At 50.1% G+C, this 17,249-nt stretch overlaps 2 protein-coding genes across 2 annotated transcripts; both read left to right on the top strand.

Moving 5' to 3' along the window:
• The first annotated feature begins 1,103 nt into the window (after positions 1 to 1,103).
• On the top strand, positions 1,104 to 3,029 carry LOC123041085 (putative polyol transporter 2). Its single transcript, XM_044463784.1, has 2 exons — positions 1,104 to 1,373; positions 1,459 to 3,029. Exons 1-2 carry the CDS (start codon positions 1,259 to 1,261, stop codon positions 2,892 to 2,894), a joined length of 1,551 nt encoding a protein of 516 aa, XP_044319719.1. The 5' UTR covers positions 1,104 to 1,258; the 3' UTR covers positions 2,895 to 3,029.
• Positions 3,030 to 11,688: 8,659 nt separating this feature from the next.
• On the top strand, positions 11,689 to 13,547 carry LOC123044422 (putative polyol transporter 1). Its single transcript, XM_044467158.1, has 2 exons — positions 11,689 to 11,946; positions 12,039 to 13,547. Exons 1-2 carry the CDS (start codon positions 11,775 to 11,777, stop codon positions 13,454 to 13,456), a joined length of 1,590 nt encoding a protein of 529 aa, XP_044323093.1. The 5' UTR covers positions 11,689 to 11,774; the 3' UTR covers positions 13,457 to 13,547.
• Positions 13,548 to 17,249: the final 3,702 nt, after the last annotated feature.

Genomic DNA, 17,249 nt, shown 5'->3' on the forward strand with positions numbered 1-17,249 from the left:
GAGGCAAGAACGCCTGGTTTGCGAAGCTTCAGGAGGCTTGCAGGAAGGATGTCGAGCGGGCATTTGGTGTGCTCCAATCTCGATTCGCTGTTGTTCGGTATCCCGCTCAGACCTGGTCGAAAGATCAAATGTGGGAGATCATGACTTGTTGTGTCATCTTGCACAACACGATCATCGAGAGCGAGCAAGAAAACCCAGTGTTTGACATTGAACCATACTACAGGCAGGGTCCTCTAGCCGAAGTTGATCACCAGCTACCGGCAACTTGGACTGCCTATCTCAGTATGCGTCAGGAGATCCGAGACTCACAGGTGCATCATCAACTGCAGAAAGATCTGATTGAGCACCTATGGAGGCTCAAGGGGGACGGCGCGTGATGAAATACGAGTTTTTATTTGTTGAGCTATATAACTTGTATTGAACTATTTGTTGTTGTAGTATTTTGTTGAAGTATTTGATTTTTCCGTGATGAAATATATGATAAAAAATAATTATATTGATAATTGAACGCCGAGACACGGCGAAACCACGCCGAATATGGGCCTATTCTCGCCCATATGGGCCGTTTATTCGCCGAAATTGGGCTGCAAAGTGGGCAAATTTCGACGCCTGGTGACGAGCTGGGGGCGACGACTGGGCGTAAAACCGCCCCAACGCCGAGTGTATCGCCGGCTCGCCTCCAGAAGGCGATTTGTATGCGTCCTGGGGGGCCAACGGCTGGAGATGCCCTAACTGTAGCCCTCTTTGGCAAAGACCGCCGGCAGGAGTACTCAAAGTTAACGTGGATGTTTCACCGGGAAGGTGGGTGGGCTCAGCATATTATGCCATCAGAGATAGTAATAGAATATTTGTTGCAGCAGGTGCCGGTTGGTACCATCATTTGCCTAATGCACTAACTGACAAAGCTTACGCTGCCAGCGGTGGCCATGTGCTGAAACAATAAAAAAATGTTCCTATTTGAAAAACAACAATAATCAAAGTTGGTTGATCAAATGGTCAATAGGGTGACTAGAGCGCATCCCAAAAGATGCCTTAATCCTCGATTAAATGTAGTATAAAAAGATCCTGGAGATGTCATGGAAATCAAATAAGGTCAGGATTTATGAACTTGCCTGCACGCAGAAGCATAGTTCAAGCACTTGTTCGATCAGACTCCACCATCCCTCATGTTTAATTAGGATCCAAACTTCAGCAATCAGTAGACCATGGTCAGTGCCTTCCCTGTGTAAGGACAGAGCAGAGAAGAGTAGCGTTCCCGATGGCTTCTGATGGGCTCCCAGAGGCAGTAGCACCCAAGATGAAGAAGAGCAACATGAAGTATGCATCCACCTGCGCCGTCGTCGCCTCCATGGCCTCCATCGTCCTCGGCTACGGTACACATTGTTGCCGTTATCACCTCGTCGCCTGATTCTGTCTCGTGTTTGGCTATATGAAATGTTTATTTCGTGGCCGCCACAGACACCGGTGTGATGAGCGGGGCGTCGCTGTATATCCAGAAAGACCTCGAGATCACGGACGTGCAGGTGGAGATCCTGATGGGCATCCTGAGCATCTACTCGATCATCGGCACATTAGCCGCCGGCAGGACGTCCGACTGGATCGGCCGGCGCTTCACGGCTATCTTTGCCGCCTTCTTCTTCTTTGCTGGTGCCTTGCTCATGGGCTTCGCAAGCGGCTACACCATGCTCATGCTCGGTCGCTTCGTGGCCGGCATCGGCGTGGGCTACGCCATCGTGATCGCGCCCGTGTACACCGCTGAGATCGCCCCGGCGTCGGCGCGCGGCTTCCTCGTGTCCTTCACGGAGGTCTTCATCAACATCGGTATCCTCCTCGGCTACGTCTCTAACTACGCCTTCGCTGGCCTGCCGCTCCACCTCGGCTGGCGCTTCATGCTCGGCATCGGCGCGGTACCGTCCGTCGTGCTCGCCCTCTTGGTGTCCGGCATGCCGGAGTCTCCCCGGTGGCTCGTCATGAAAGGCCGCCTCGCGGACGCGAGGGTCGTGCTGGAGAAGATCACCGACACTTCGGAGGAGGCCGAGGAGCGCCTCGCTGACATCAAGACCGCCGCCGGCATCCCGGACGACCTCGACGGCGACGTGGTCGTCGTGCCCAGGAAGAGAGGCGGCGAGGAGAAGCAGGTGTGGAGAGAGCTCATCCTGTCGCCGACTCCTTCCATGCGGCGAATACTGGTCGCGGCGCTCGGCGTCTTCTTGTTCCAGCAGTTGACGGGCTCCGACTCCGTCGTGCTCTACAGCCCGCGCGTGTTCGAGAGCGCCGGTCTCACCGGCGACCACCAACTCCTGGCCGCCACCTGCGCCATGGGCGTCGTCAAGACGCTCGTCATCTTGGTCGCCATGTTCCTCCTAGACCGCGTCGGCCGGAGGCCTCTGCTGCTATGCAGCACTGGCGGCATGATCGTCTCGCTCGTCGGCCTCGCGACGGGCCTCACCGTGGTGGACCAGAACCCGGACGCGAGGATCCCGTGGGCAGTCGGCCTGTGCGTGGCGTCCGTCCTGGCCTACGTGTCATTCTTCTCCATCGGCCTCGGGCCCGTGCTGGGCGTGTACACCACGGAGATCTTCCCGCTCCGGGTGCGCGCACTGGGCTTCGCGGTCGGGGAGGCCGGCAACCGCTTGGTCAGCGGCGCCATGTCCATGACCTTCCTCTCGCTGTCCAGCGCCATCACGCTGGGCGGCACCTTCTTCCTCTACGCCGGCATCGCCGTGCTCGCGTGGGTGTTCTTCTTCACCTACCTCCCGGAGACGCGCGGCCGGACGCTGGAGGAGATGGGCAGTCTGTTCGGCATGACCAACACGGGCGCGGAGGCAGAAGATGCTGCCCCCGCGACACAGGACGCGAGCTGCACGGCGAGACTCTTGGGCGCCTCGCCTTGACCCAGAGTTAATTAATCACATGACGGGATTGCTAAATCTCACGATGCTATATTTATAAGTTCTTGCCTTGAGATCCGTAAAAAATTTCTTTTAAATTTCTTCTTCTTCACTTGAGTGAGAGTTGCTCAAGTCTTACAGCATCTCCAGTCGTTCGGTCCCTTAAGGGCTTGAAATAACGCCGCCTGAAGGTGAACCGGCGATAAAATCGGTTTAGGGTGGTTGGTTTCCAGCCTCCGCCCTACGGCATTTTTTAAAAACCAAACTCGGCCGAAAATCGAGCAAACACAACACAAATTCGGCCAAACTAGGCGATTTCGTTCATATTTGTAAAAAAAAGTAAAGACATAATTTAAAAACAACTAAAACTACTGCGCCGCCGCCATCACCCGCCTTCTACATGCCGAGCAGCATGCCATCCCTACTGCACCCCTGACCAGGGTCGCCAATGCATGGGGGGTTGGACGGACTTGGCGCCTCGCCGTCGCTGTCGTCGAGGACAACGACGCTGCCCTCCTCGTGTGTGCGGTGTCGAGTGGCAATCTCATTGAGGGCGCGCCGTTGGCGCGCCATCTCCTCGCGGACGTAGTCCTCCCACGCCCATTTGAGGGCGATCTCGTCGGCGGCGGCCATGGCCTCGTGCTCCTTCTTCACGGGGAGAAAGCACGGCTGGTCAACATTCATCACGCAACCATGCAAAAAAAAGTAAACATTCATCACGGCAATTGAATTCCGAGGCACCCGTCACCGCCGAGGGAGCTCCGCCGAGCTGCCCGTCGCCGGCACTGTGCTATGCCGGTCGTGGCCGCAGACCACCCCTCCCCCTTCCCCCTTCCCCATCCCTGTTTGTTATTGGTTCCGGCATTGTTCGATGGGTTCGCTGGTGGTCTCAGAGGTGGTTGTGGTGCAGATTGTCCAAAGCCTCGAACTTTGATGGTTCTCGAGGCGGTCTGGATGCAGGGAGGCAGCTCTGGTGGTGGGAGGCGTGTTGGTCGTGGGCTGACCGCACGGCTCGGGTGCGGGCGGGCAGCCATGGTCGCTTGGGTGGCATGGATGTAGGTGGTTGGCGGAGTGAGGTTGCAACGGAGGGGTAGGTGCACCGGGGTTCATCACTCGCCCAGCCCCGGTACTGGCTGACGGAGACGGCGTGTGTGGATGTCGTTCTCCTTCTTGCAGGCTCCGTCGTGGTGCCCCCATTGCCTTCGTGTCACTCCGGGTGAAAACCTGATCTTCGGGGTCAGACGGTGACAGCTTCCTATAGTCGTTTCCCTCTTGAGGGCATCGTCTTGGAGTCCTCGCTCTCGCTTGGTCCGTCTCATCACCCCTCAGTCGATTGCTCATCTTCATGGTGGTCTTCGGCTTATCAGTAGGGTGCTTAGTTGTCGTTGGGGTGGTGTTTTCGGTGCTCAGCACCTTTGTATCTCGCCTTGGGTGTGTGCGTTGAGTGTGGTGGTGGCGTGCGTTTGTATCTTCTTGCTCGATGTTGTGATGATGCTTTATATATAAAGCGGGGAACCCTTTTTCGTAATTGAATTCCAAGACACGGTTGTTTAAGACCACTGGCCAAATTTATATACCTGCAGTTACAAAGGAAGCAAACATGCTGACCTCTGATGGTGTGGGCTAGGATGCATTCAAAGTAGATGACATGTTCTTAGTTTCAGATGCACTGGATATCAAACAAATCTCACTCACTGGGTTCACCTCAAAAAAATTAAAAAAAATCTCACTAGGTGGTCCAAACTCAGAGGATTACTTAGCATGGAATTACACTAGGAACCACATGTTCAATGTTAAGTCGGTATATCATCTAAGCATGTCACTGAAAAAGGCGAGGTCTGGACAGCCAGAGTCCTCCAGTTCGGTTCTTAAGCATAAAGAACATTTGGCCTTAGAGCATCTCTAGCCGTTTAGCCCTTCAGGAGGCATTTTTTTGCCGCTTGGGGGCTGCCGGCGAAACATTTAGCCTGGGGATGAAAAATTATCCACTCGTTGCCGCCCACGCACACACCCACTGCCAGTCCGGCCACCGCACGCCCTCGCCATGTATCGCGCGCTCGCCCTCGCGGCCCTCCTGCTGCTCGCCGCCCTCGCCACGGCGCCGCTCGCCGCCGCGGACAGCAGCAGGGAGTCCATCCCCTTCGCCAAGGAGGTCGCCGGCGCCGGTCACCGCTCGTCGACCCGACCCTCTCTCGCGACCCGACCCTCTCTCACGATCCCGGCGCAACAGCCCGAAGGAGACGGCGGCTGCGTGCTCCCCCTCCCACCTCCCTCCTTGTCGGCGCGAGCTTGGAGACGACCCAGAGGTGGACTGAAGCGGCGGCAGTGCGAGCTTGGAGGTGACCCGGAGGTGCAGCTGCGCGAGCTCGGTGGCAACTCCCGCCCCTCCCCCGGAAGCCGGCCTGCTCGCTGGTGCAGCCGAGCCGTCTCTCGCCTCTGTCCCGAACCGCACAAGGGAGGCGGGCTCGCTCCTCCGCGGCGGCCAGCGGCGAGCGGTGACCGCGACCGCGTGGCGGCAGAGGCGCACAAGCAGCGAGCAGCGAGCCAGCGTCCGCGTGCAGCGAGCTCCGGCCCGGCCACGCCACGGCCCCACGCCGGTAGACGAGCTCCCGCGACATCAGCGACGAGCTGCCGTGGCTCCAGACGCGCGCGCGCGAGCAGGCATGCAGGGCGGCCCCGGCGGTGAGCGGTGCGGGGTGCGTGGTTGTTGGAAGAAAAGACGAGGAGAGAGAGAGAGAGCTCGTGCGTGTGTTAGGTGAGAAGTGAAAAGGGAAGAGAGTGTTTGTGAGGCTGCATGTGGGCCTTTGCATGCAAAAACAAATAGCTGGCCCCCCAGATGCCCCCGGGGGCTGGGTTTGGGGTAGGAAGGTCGGCGCTAAAATTTCACGAATCCGGCGAATAACGTGATCGGGGGGGGGGGGGGGGGGTGAGTGGGGACTTTTTCATCGCCAGCGGTGAAAAAGTGATCGGGGGGGCCTCTTGGGGGACTAGTGGAGATGCTCTTATGGGACACCAACGCACCAGCTAAAGCAAAAATCGACATGTGGAGGATGATAAGGAATGGTCTGGCATTCGGCGCGGAGCTCCATCATCGTCATTGGATTAAACCTGGTGGGTAGGCCAGCCAGTATACGTCGTACGTTTTGGGAGGCCCAGACGGCCCATTGGTGACCCCTGTAGGGAGCGCGGCCGAGATGTAAAAACTCATTCGCCCATTAGGTATCAAACCACGGACCTCTTCTCGTGGGATTGAGTGAGACCTCCTATGTGACGCTCTCTACGTCAAGTTGCTGCCATTTCACACAGGAGTAAAAATATATATGCTGTTGCCGAGATTCGAACACATGACGCACATCTATGCATGACGAGTTCCTACCAACTGAGCTAGCAGGTGTAGCTGATTTAAGAGTAGCATCGATCCTAAAGAACCAAACATTCTGCGCAGATCCGAATCAGTTTAGGAATTTCGGAAGCAATTTTTTTCAAAAAATGAAATGTTCTGTGAAACGCAAACACTTTCCAAAATTTGTGAACAAAATTTTAAAAACTATAACATTTTATCAAAACAAGAACATTTTTTTCAAAATCTTGAACAATTTTTTTGAAACGAGAACATTTTTTCAAATTTCAAAACAAAATTTAGAAATGTGAACATATTTTGAAATCCCTGAAAAAAATTTGCAAACACGATTTTATAGAAATTTGTGAACAATTTTTTAACTGGAACATTTTTTGAAACTCCTGAAAAAAATGAAAACATGAACAAATTTTGGAATTTGTGAACATTTTCTGAAAACGGGAACATTTTTTAAAAAAATTGTAGAAAAGTTGAACAAAAACATTCCAAACCATTTTTGTAAAACAAGAACATTTTTTGAAATGCCCGGACAATTTTTGTAAAAAAAGAACATTTTCTGAAATGCCGGAACAATTTTTGAAAAATGTGACATTTTTTGAATTTATGGAAAAAAATAAAACATGAATATTTTTGGGAATTTTAAACGTTTTGAAACGAACAAATTTTGAATCTTCCGTACAATTTTCAAAAGAAACGAAAAAACAGAGAGAAAACAGAAAAAAGAAAAGAAACAGAAAGACGGAAAAAAGAAAAACGAAGAAAACAAAGAAGAAACAGGAAAACCGCTCAAAAGGGAAAAAACGGTTCAGGTAAAGGTTCCCAAAACCGGCTGGCTAGCTCTCGTATAATGGGCTGGCCCATTGCTAGCGATGCGGGGTATGCCTGTGCGTTCTGTCGACAATTTGACGCAGTGAGCGGCGCATAGGGTTTTCCGGATTGAGTGGCTCCCCAATTGAGCTGACTATTATATTTATGAAAAATGAGGATTCAAAGTACTGACACATCACATTTTCTAAGGCGCCTAATTTTGCACGATAATTAGCATACGGCTGTTGAGTCATCGTTTGGTTACAGGATTCAACCACGATCTCATCTGACAAAAAGTGCTTGACCGGTCCTGGAAAACAGGGAACAGGCCAGCTCCATTGAGCGCGAAGGTGAGGCAAAACTGCATGGACTAACCGCATGGACATGCTCCAAGAGTACGCACCCGCAAAAAAAAAAAGAGTACGCACCCAGCTTTTTTTTTACAACTAAATTTCCCTCTTTATTCATTGGTGATAACACTTACATCTTTAAGTAAAAGAGGAAGAAGCTCATTAGGAGCCATTTCAATCCACTCACTGCAGAATTTAGATCTAGCTACACTAGCTAATTCATGAGCAACAGCGTTTGCTTCTCTAGGACAGAACTCAAACCGAATTGAACTAAACTCACATGCCAAGTGGTAACAATCATCAATCATGGTTGCTGCATTCCCCACATACTGACCGTCCTTGGTCATAATCTCCATTAATTCTAGGCTGTCGGAATTAACGACAAGCCTGTTACACCCTGCCGAAGAAGAGAGTTGTAAACCAAATTTAAGAGCCAATGCCTCTGAAGAAAGAGGATCATAACATGACTCTATTAGTTTGTTCCCAGAAACAATAAAATAACCTCTGTCGTCTCGAATGACTGCTCCCATAGCTCCATGTAGCGCGTCATAGTCGAAGGCGGCATCTACGTTCAGCTTAACAAAGCCATTAGGTGGTTTTCTCCATCCGTCCTTCTTTAGTACTGCCTTTGGGTCACATGCAATAACAAAAATTTCTGTCATCGCTCTCACAGATGTGAAATTCTTTTCGCATCTTGCACATGCTCCTTGTGAACTAGCTAACTGTGCGGAGAGAGATTTTTGCGGCCGAGAGGTTTAGGCGCCTAAGATTTCGGGGTTGTTTAGAAAAGGTTAGACGCCTAAGATTGGGGAAGGAAGGAGTAACAACCATGTAAAATGCGGACACTTTTTTTAAAAAAAACTGAACATCTGGTGGAAATTCTGAATATTTTTGAAAATTGAATCATGTTTGAACATCCAACAATTTTTTGAACAAATTAAACACATTTTGAAAATCCAATTTATTTCGAACAACTTGAATACATTTTGAAAATTTCATTTTTTAAAAGCATGAACATATTTTGAAAATTTTGAACAACATTTTGTAAAAGCATGAACATTTCGAAAATTTTAAAAAGATATGTTAGTTCAAAATGTTAAGAATTTTTTTCAAACAAAGTTTAAAATATTTTGAATAATTTTATTGAGATATGAGGAGCTTGCAAACTTAAGAACTAACATTTTGAATAATTGTTTTAACATATATTGAACACTTGCTTGCTTTTCCGCTTCTTATGTGGCAAATGTAACTTTATAAATTTTCAGGTCGGTTTTTCAAGTTTTTTAAAACGGGTTTTGTTCTATTTTATTATGGATATTATTATTATTATTCCTCTTTCTTTTTTCTGTTATTTCAAACATGTGGATATTTTAAATTTAAAAAATTCAAATCTGTGAACTTTTTCTCATGTTTGAGAATCTTTTTCAATATCTCAAAAAAATGTAAGTTTTCATACTGAACTTTTTTTAGATCTAAAAAAATCTAATCCATGAACATTTTTTTCAACATCGATAAACATTTTTCAAATCCAGAACGCTTGGGCAAGCCCAACAGGCGCCCGACCTGAGCGATGCCATCTCCTAAACCCTAAACCCTAACCCTAATAAATTGGTTTTTACCATTTGTTTTTTATTTTGGTTAGTAAACCTAAAAACCGAAAATATCATCCTAATACAACATATCTATTTTTCGTTAACCCACTGATTCAGTTTGGTTTGGTAATGAAAAAGACTGATTTGATTCAGTTTTCAATTATACCAAAAATCTTTTTGTAGGTATGCGTACAAGCTACGATGCAGCTGCGAGCGCTTCCCCTATGAGCCGTCCTCTTATATCCACGATCACCTTTAACCTTTGAGCATACCTCCGCGATGTGGTACTAAACAAATAAGATGGTTGCCCTTTTTGGGTCTATAGTAGGGTGCATCGGGTGCAAATTAAAACTTTTCTACGTGCAGAACAACCAAGAACATGCTACGAGAGATGGATCACAGATCGTACCTCTAGAAGCACAGTGTTGTGCAGCGGAAGAAGAGTTGGGGCAGCGCGTCCGCGTGGATCGTCTCCTCCTCGTCCAATCTCCCTCGAACAACCGGTTGTCGGATCCCACGTACAGGTTGGCCGGAGCGGCGCAAGTGCACTGCCTCTAACGGTATCCGCGCGGGCAGAAGAAACACTGTGCGCTGGACTGCTAAGTCCGATCACACAGTTGGCGGCGACAGGAGGTGGCTATTCGCAACACATGCAAAACCTAGTGACAGCGCCAAAGTGATCAACCGAGTGAGTGTGCCGCACTACCACCATATATAGGCGTCCGTCGCAGGCTACTTGGGCCTCGCACGGACCCTAAAGGCCAAAATCTGTTCGGCCGGGATCCGAGTCCGAGTAGGATCACATCTGACTCATGGAGTCGGATCAGGCCTCACAGGTGCCTCCCTTAAGCGCGACCCCTTAGGTTCAAGTCGGCTTGGTCGTAGGTCGGATCACCTCCGATCTGCTCAACTGGTAGCGGTCTCTAGCAAAGCATGCTGACCACCAAGTAGACAATGAAGCCGGTTGGCGAACCTGTACTACACGTCACACTTCTGTTTCCTTTTCCACATGATATATGTTGTCGGGCTCAAGGCGAGTCTGTCATCGTTGTGCTAGCCCGGCCTCTTTCTCGTTCCAATGATGACGACCACAAACCGGATTATCTCATAATTCTTGTCTTATGACCATGCTTATCTTGGTCAGATCACACGAGGGGCCTAGAGTATATCTCTCCTAATTGGAGGGGCAAATCCCCTCTTGCTTGACCATGTCTCGCAGCATGGGTCTGGACAAGGCCGAAACCTACCTTTGTAATCACCCAATCATGGAGTAGCGTTTGGTAGGCCCAAAGCAAGTCTGTCACCATTCCGAGTACATGCGTCAGCTCAAGTCTTAGGACATAAAACATATGTTGTACTAGAGACTCACTGACGATACACATCGCTGCATCTCATAGTTTGGTATGTTCGACTCAGACCTCATCTCAACTCAGGATCCGACTATGTCGGATCCGACCAGATCCTTCCGAATCCATATTATCCGGTTAGCATTCAATGCTCCATGGTTAGTTAGACCAAGCCACCGACCGTGTCATATGCTATGTCTAGTCAGGTGCAACAAATCTGAACAGGACCTCCACTTCTTTTTCTTCATCTCTCTCGCAGGTTGTATGTTCTCTTACTCACACAAAAATGGCAGCGACCATCAGCAGGGATGGAGTGGGTAGGGTTTTCTCTTTGCTCCCTCACGAGGGAACACTTTGAACCGCTGAATGTAAAACAAATCAACGGTTTCACATGTGTTGGATTTGTGTGGGTTGATGTTGGACTGCCAAGGCCAACACACCTCCGACTTAGCCCGGCATTGTATGGATTTAACGTTGCAAGCATGAGATATCCAGATGCAGAGAAGCAAAGTTGAAATGTAATCAATCACTGTCCGTGTGTCCACGGGCATTTAAGGGTCCGGACTTACTGTCCATGGCTGTAGATACTCTTAGCTATTGCACACATGCTAGGACTGAGCGGGCTGCTAGCTACTGTGGTAGGACAATCCTGCCCGCAGCCTGAATCCAAAGTCAGCAGCCAGCAATTCAGCGTGCGTACCCAACCAGAAACGTAAGGTTTAAACGCGCGTGCGGCAGTAAGCATCAAAGTGATCCAGACAATCAAGGAAACAGCGACACCATTTTTAGCAGTCCAAGTTTCAACGTCGTGACAGGTTGAGTGGACATCCGGGTTGCTTGGCCATACCAGAGCGGACAAGAGGGCAGCGAAACGTATCCAAGCATCTTGCGGCGAGGTCGGAGATGACTGTACGTCTCGACGCGACCCCGGGTGATCATGCACCGCAGGGATGTAGCCAGCGCTTATGGGTCCACGGCACGTCATCAGTGACCAAGGTCCTGAATAGGACCCACATGATCAATTGATAATTCTTTGGGCCACGTTTTTCCTACTCCCTTCGTTTGGAATTACTTATCGCGAAAATGGGTGTATCTAGACGTGTTTTAGTTTTAGATATATCCATTTCCGAGACAAGTAATTCCGAACGGAGGAAGTATTAGTCTAAGATAAGATAGGCAGTCGGAAATCACTGGCAATTTGACAACGAAATCATGCAACATGTCTATGCTAGCTGCTAAATTTCTAATCTACTGCATATTAAAATAAGTGGGCAAGCGACCTCGTTGACCCATCACCCATGTCCATGGCGGGTGCACCCGTTTTTTTTTTTTGAAACGGCTATATGTACTGCGCAACACAGCACGGCAGTTCAGTCATCACTAGGCTGTCAGTCAGTCTGTTCATCGAACGATCAGTTCGTCCTAAGCAGATGAAAATGTCTCCGGAAAGAGGAGGAGCGGAGGGCAAGGAAGAAGGATCGAGGATGGCTTCTGCTGCGCTCCCGGAGGCGGAGGCAGTCCAGCCAAGGAACAAGGGCAATTTCAAGTACGCCTTCACCTGCGCCCTCTGCGCTTCCATGGCCACCATCGTCCTCGGATACGGTACGCACATGCTTTGTTTCCTTCCTGTATGTCGATAGAGTACGCATCTTCTTCTTCCTTGGGCCATGCATAATTCTGTTCCGACTGCCCAGACGTTGGGGTGATGAGCGGGGCGTCGCTGTACATCAAGAGGGACCTGCAGATCACGGACGTGCAGCTGGAGATCATGATGGGCATCCTCAGCGTGTACGCGCTCATCGGGTCCTTCCTCGGCGCGAGGACGTCCGACTGGGTCGGCCGCCGCGTCACCGTCGTGTTCGCGGCCGCCATCTTCACCACCGGCTCCTTGCTCATGGGCTTCGCGGTCAACTACGCCATGCTCATGGTCGGCCGCTTCGTCACCGGCATCGGCGTGGGCTACGCCATCATGGTCGCGCCCGTGTACACGGCCGAGGTGTCCCCGGCGTCGGCCCGCGGCTTCCTCACGTCTTTCACCGAGGTGTTCATCAATGTGGGCATCCTCCTTGGCTACGTCTCCAACTACGCCTTCGCGCGCCTCCCGCTCCACCTCAGCTGGCGCGTCATGCTCGGCATCGGCGCCGTCCCGTCCGCCCTGCTCGCGCTCATGGTGTTCGGCATGCCGGAGTCGCCCCGCTGGCTCGTCATGAAAGGACGCCTCGCGGATGCCAGGGCCGTGCTGGCCAAGACCTCCGACACGCCAGAGGAGGCCGTGGAGCGCCTTGACCAGATCAAGGCTGCCGCTGGCATCCCGAGGGACCTTGACGGCGACGTGGTCGTCATGCCTAAGACAAAAGGCGGCCAGGAGAAGCAGGTGTGGAAGGAGCTCATCTTTTCGCCGAGCCCAGCCATGCGGCGCATACTGCTCGCGGCGCTCGGCATCCATTTCTTCCAGCAGGCGACGGGCTCCGACTCGGTCGTGCTCTACAGCCCACGCGTGTTCCAGAGCGCGGGCATCACCGGCGACAACCACCTGCTCGGCGCCACATGCGCCATGGGGGTCATGAAGACGCTCTTCATCCTGGTGGCCACGTTCCAGCTCGACCGCGTCGGCCGGCGGCCGCTGCTGCTGACCAGCACGGCCGGCATGCTCGCCTGTCTCATCGGCCTCGGGACAGGCCTCACCGTCGTGGGTCGGCACCCGGACGCCAAGATCCCCTGGGCCATCGGCCTGTGCATCGTGTCCATCTTGGCATACGTGTCCTTCTTCTCCATCGGCCTCGGCCCCCTCACGAGCGTGTACACCTCGGAGGTCTTCCCGCTGCGGGTGCGCGCGCTGGGCTTCGCGCTGGGCGCGTCATGCAACCGCGTGACCAGCGCCGCGGTTTCCATGTCCTTCCTGTCCCTGTCCAAGGCCATCACCATCGGCGGCAGCTTCTTCCTGTACGCTGGCATCGCGGCGCTTGGATGGGTTTTCTTCTTTACCTTCATTCCGGAGACGCGTGGCCTGCCGCTGGAGGAGATAGGGAAGCTTTTCGGCATGACGGACACGCCCGTCGAAGCCGAAGACACCGCCACGAAAGACAAGGCGAAAGTAGTGGAGATGAACTAGTGAGCCAGGCGTCAACCAACTTTGCCGATGTACCATAGAGATGTAACTGATGAACGTGGTAATATACGCTATCACGGACTCGTGCTGCTCATTGATGGATTTTTTCTTTTACGAGATTGCTCATTGATGGATTGTTTGGATAAAATTTCAAGAGAATTGTTTCAAGTTTGGATCAATCCGGTAAAACGTTGACATTACATCTCTTGGCCCGTTGGTGCTGGTCAGTGTATCATTGACATCCCATTAGCACTTCTTTTTAGGGGTAACATCCCATTAGCACTTGAATTGCATGATGGATAGCTTTATGGGCGACGCTAGGCGCCGGTGCGCCGGCCCAAACGGTTCGGCCGGTCCAGCCCCAACCGTACGATCCAGCGAGGAGCCGTTCCGATCTATGCGTTGACTTCCCCTGCTCTTCTTCCTCTCCGCATGAAGCGCGGGCGCTGCTCACCTGCACGTCCTCCTGGCCCGCCAGCAACCACCTCACCTGCGCCCCCTCTCTCCGCCGCTCTCCGCGCTGCTGGATGCTGCACTCGCCGCCGGTCGCCGCCGTCTTGTCTCATGTATCTCGCCGGATCCACGCATGTAGCAAAAAGTTCGCCGGTGGGTTGCAGCTCCCCCTCGCTGGTGATGGTCACGGCTTCGGCAACACCAGTCGCCGGTTGCAGCTTCGCTAGATGCAGCTCTTGTTGCCGTCGGTTCCAGCCCGACGTCAGCCAGGTAGCAGGCGCTGCATCTTGAAAAAGAATGGATGTAGCAAAAGTCGTTGCCGGATGTAGCAAAAACCTACCACACTTGCAGCAAAAAGCCGTCGTTCACCGTCGCGGGTTGCAGCTCGGTCGTGCTGGATGTAGCAAAACGTGATGCCGGTTGTAGCAAAAAGCGACGCTAGTTGTAGCAAAACTGCGACGCTGGCTGTGTGTTGTAGCAAAATGTGACGTGGTTGTAGCAAAATGCTATGACGGTTGTAGCAAAATGTTATGCCGGTTGAAGCATGTAGCAAAAAACCGCGACGTTAGATTTGCTAGGACCAGCGCCGCCCGTCCTCGTCGTTCAGCGTGTGCCCGTGGTTGCAGGCTTGCAGCTCTAGTTGCTGCGCCTGACAGTTCCCACAGCTTCGCCGGCGGCGACTCGGAGCCGTAGTTGGGCGGAGGCCATGGCTGAGATCCGAAAGTTGCAGAAGGCCATGGCCGTGGGGAGCTAGCAGGGATACGAATTGGGGAGAAAGAAGGGAGAGGGGCTCGCCGGCCATGAAGGAGAGGCGGCATTGGGCGCCGTCGCAGGCGAGCACTCGCCGCCGACGAGAGAGTTTCTGGAGGATGCGACCAACGTGGGGCGTGTGTGGAGGAGCAGAGTCGTGATGGGCTGGAGGTAGAAGAAAAGGAGGAAAAGTCGTGCGGGACCCACCATATACATGTGTCTCGTGCGGGGTGGTTGTTTCCGTATCGCATGAGCCAGCGTGGCGTACGAGACCGGTGGAAAGTTCGACCGTTGCGCCGGCTCGAAACGTTTCCCTAGCTTTATCTGGTGGCATTTGGCATCTGTTGGGTTAAATCGTCCTATCAACCTATATCTATATATGTATCTGTATCTATATCTATATCTATATCTATATCTATATCTATATCTATATCTATATCTACTAATAAAGAATGGAGTGTTTTCTTCAGTTCACCGTCACACCATTTTATAAAAAACCCTTCTGTTTTCTGTAAATTAACCTGCAGTACACGTTGAAGTCATAGTCGAACCTTTTTTTTACATTTTTCTCGGTCAAAATTACTTTTTCTGGACCGCAAAGATATGCCAACATAAAATGTTGCATGTTTTTGGGACATATTTTTCATGATGCTTTATAGTTTATACAAAGTCAAAACTCAATGATGGCAGTTGATTATCACCATCCATCATCCATCACCGCTCAGGATGGGAACGGGCCGACCTGACCCTTGCCTTGGAACAGGCCCTCATGGCCTCAAGGCCAATTTATGAGGCCACGTGTTGACCCATTTCTAAAATGCCCATGGCTTTGCTGGCCCAATGGATATCTCGGGTCGGCCCAAATACTAGTTGTTATCTAGTATTACAGGTAATCAAATATGTTAGGAAATTAATACTCTAGATGCATGCCGAATAGCGGTCGATATGTGGAGTAATAGTAGTAGATGCAGAATTGTTTCGGTCTACTTGACACGGATGTGATGCCTATGTTCATAATCATTGTCTTAGATGTCTTCATAATTATGCGCTTTTCTATCAATTGCTCGGCAATAATTTGTTCACCCACCGTAATACATGCTATCTCGAGAGAAGCCACTAGTGAAATTTATGGTCTCGGGTCTTTTTTTATTATATTGCATCTCTTTTCCATTACATCGCATCTCTTTAAATCTCATTTACTATTTTGCAATCTTTACTTTCCAATCTATACAACAAAAATACCAAAAATATTTACTTTATTATCTTTATTACACCTCACTTTTGCGAGTGACCGTGAAGGGATTGACAACCCCTTTATCGCGTTGGTTGCAAGGTTCTTGATTGTTTGTGCAGGTACTAGGTGACTTGTGCGTCGTCTCCTACTGGATTGATACATTGGTTCTCAAAACTGAGGGAAATACTTACGCTATTTTGCTGCATCACCCTTTCCTATTCAAGGGAAAAAACCAATGCAAACTCAAGAGGTAGCAAGAAGGATTTCTGGCGCCGCTGCCGGGGAGATTTTCGCCAAGTCAAGATAAGATTTGATCTCCCATCAACTTGCCGATTTTTGGCGCTGTTGCCGGGGAGATCTACGTCAAGTCCTGCCATACCAAGTACCCATCATAAACTCTTCTCCTCGCATTACATTATTTGCCATTCACCTCTCGTTTTCCTCTCCCTCACTTCTAAAACGATTTTCGAAAACCTTTGCCTTTTCTTCGCCCTTCTTCCGTTCAGTAATATTGAAAGTGGGTTTGGAAGAGTGTCAAATTTAGATCCCACATATTTTGAGAATGTTCAATCTTATGAAATTTTTGATAAAAGTGGGTTTGGAGAGGTCATGACTTTAGTTAATGTTAATCCCACTATTTTGGAAGAGTGTCAACTTCGCATGCATGTGGATCGTGTTGAGAATATGTTTTGTAATTGCTATTTTGTTGAATTTGCTTATGATCCCACATGTAATTATTATGAGAGAGGAAAATATGGTTGTAGAAATTTTCATGTTACTAAATTACCTCTCGTTATGTTAAGATTGCTATTGTTTCTTTCCGCTTTCTTGCATATGCTAGTTTTTGCTTGCTATGATAATTTGTTTGCCTATAAAATGCCTATGCATAGGAAGTATGTTAGACTTATATGTGCTTGTCACGTGTTTCATCATGCTCTATTTGCGCTTCAATTCTTGTCTTTCATGTGAGCATCATTGAATTTATCAATGCCTAGCTAGGGGCGTTAAACGACAGCGCTTGTTGGGAGGCAACCATTTTTATTTTTCTTCTTTTTTTGCTCCTGTTTAGTAATAAATAATTAATCTAGTCTCTGGTGAGATGCGGTTTTAAGTTTTAATTAGTGTTTGTGCCAAGTAGAACCTTTGGGAAGACTTGGGTGAAGTCTTTGTGATCTTGCTGTAAAAAACAGAAATTTTTGCGCTCACGAGAATAGCTGTCATTTTTTACAGGAGCGTGCTTTTAGGTTGATTCTTTTTGCAGATGATTAATAGAAAAATTCCTCACATCCAACAATTTATTTCATAATTGTTAGAGTTACAGAAGTATTCAAAGTTACAGATTGCTACAGACTGTTCTGT

This window comes from Triticum aestivum, chromosome 2B (genome assembly GCF_018294505.1).
Source record: "Triticum aestivum cultivar Chinese Spring chromosome 2B, IWGSC CS RefSeq v2.1, whole genome shotgun sequence".
Lineage (NCBI taxonomy): Eukaryota > Viridiplantae > Streptophyta > Magnoliopsida > Poales > Poaceae > Triticum > Triticum aestivum.

Coding starts and splice junctions, on each gene's coding strand:
- LOC123041085 (XM_044463784.1), top strand. CDS start 1,259: ATGGCTTCTGATGGGCTCCCAGAGGCAGTAGCACCCAAGATGAAGAAG. Junction 1,374..1,458: donor CTCCATCGTCCTCGGCTACG/GTACACATTGTT, acceptor TGGCCGCCACAG/ACACCGGTGTGATGAGCGGG.
- LOC123044422 (XM_044467158.1), top strand. CDS start 11,775: ATGAAAATGTCTCCGGAAAGAGGAGGAGCGGAGGGCAAGGAAGAAGGA. Junction 11,947..12,038: donor CACCATCGTCCTCGGATACG/GTACGCACATGC, acceptor CCGACTGCCCAG/ACGTTGGGGTGATGAGCGGG.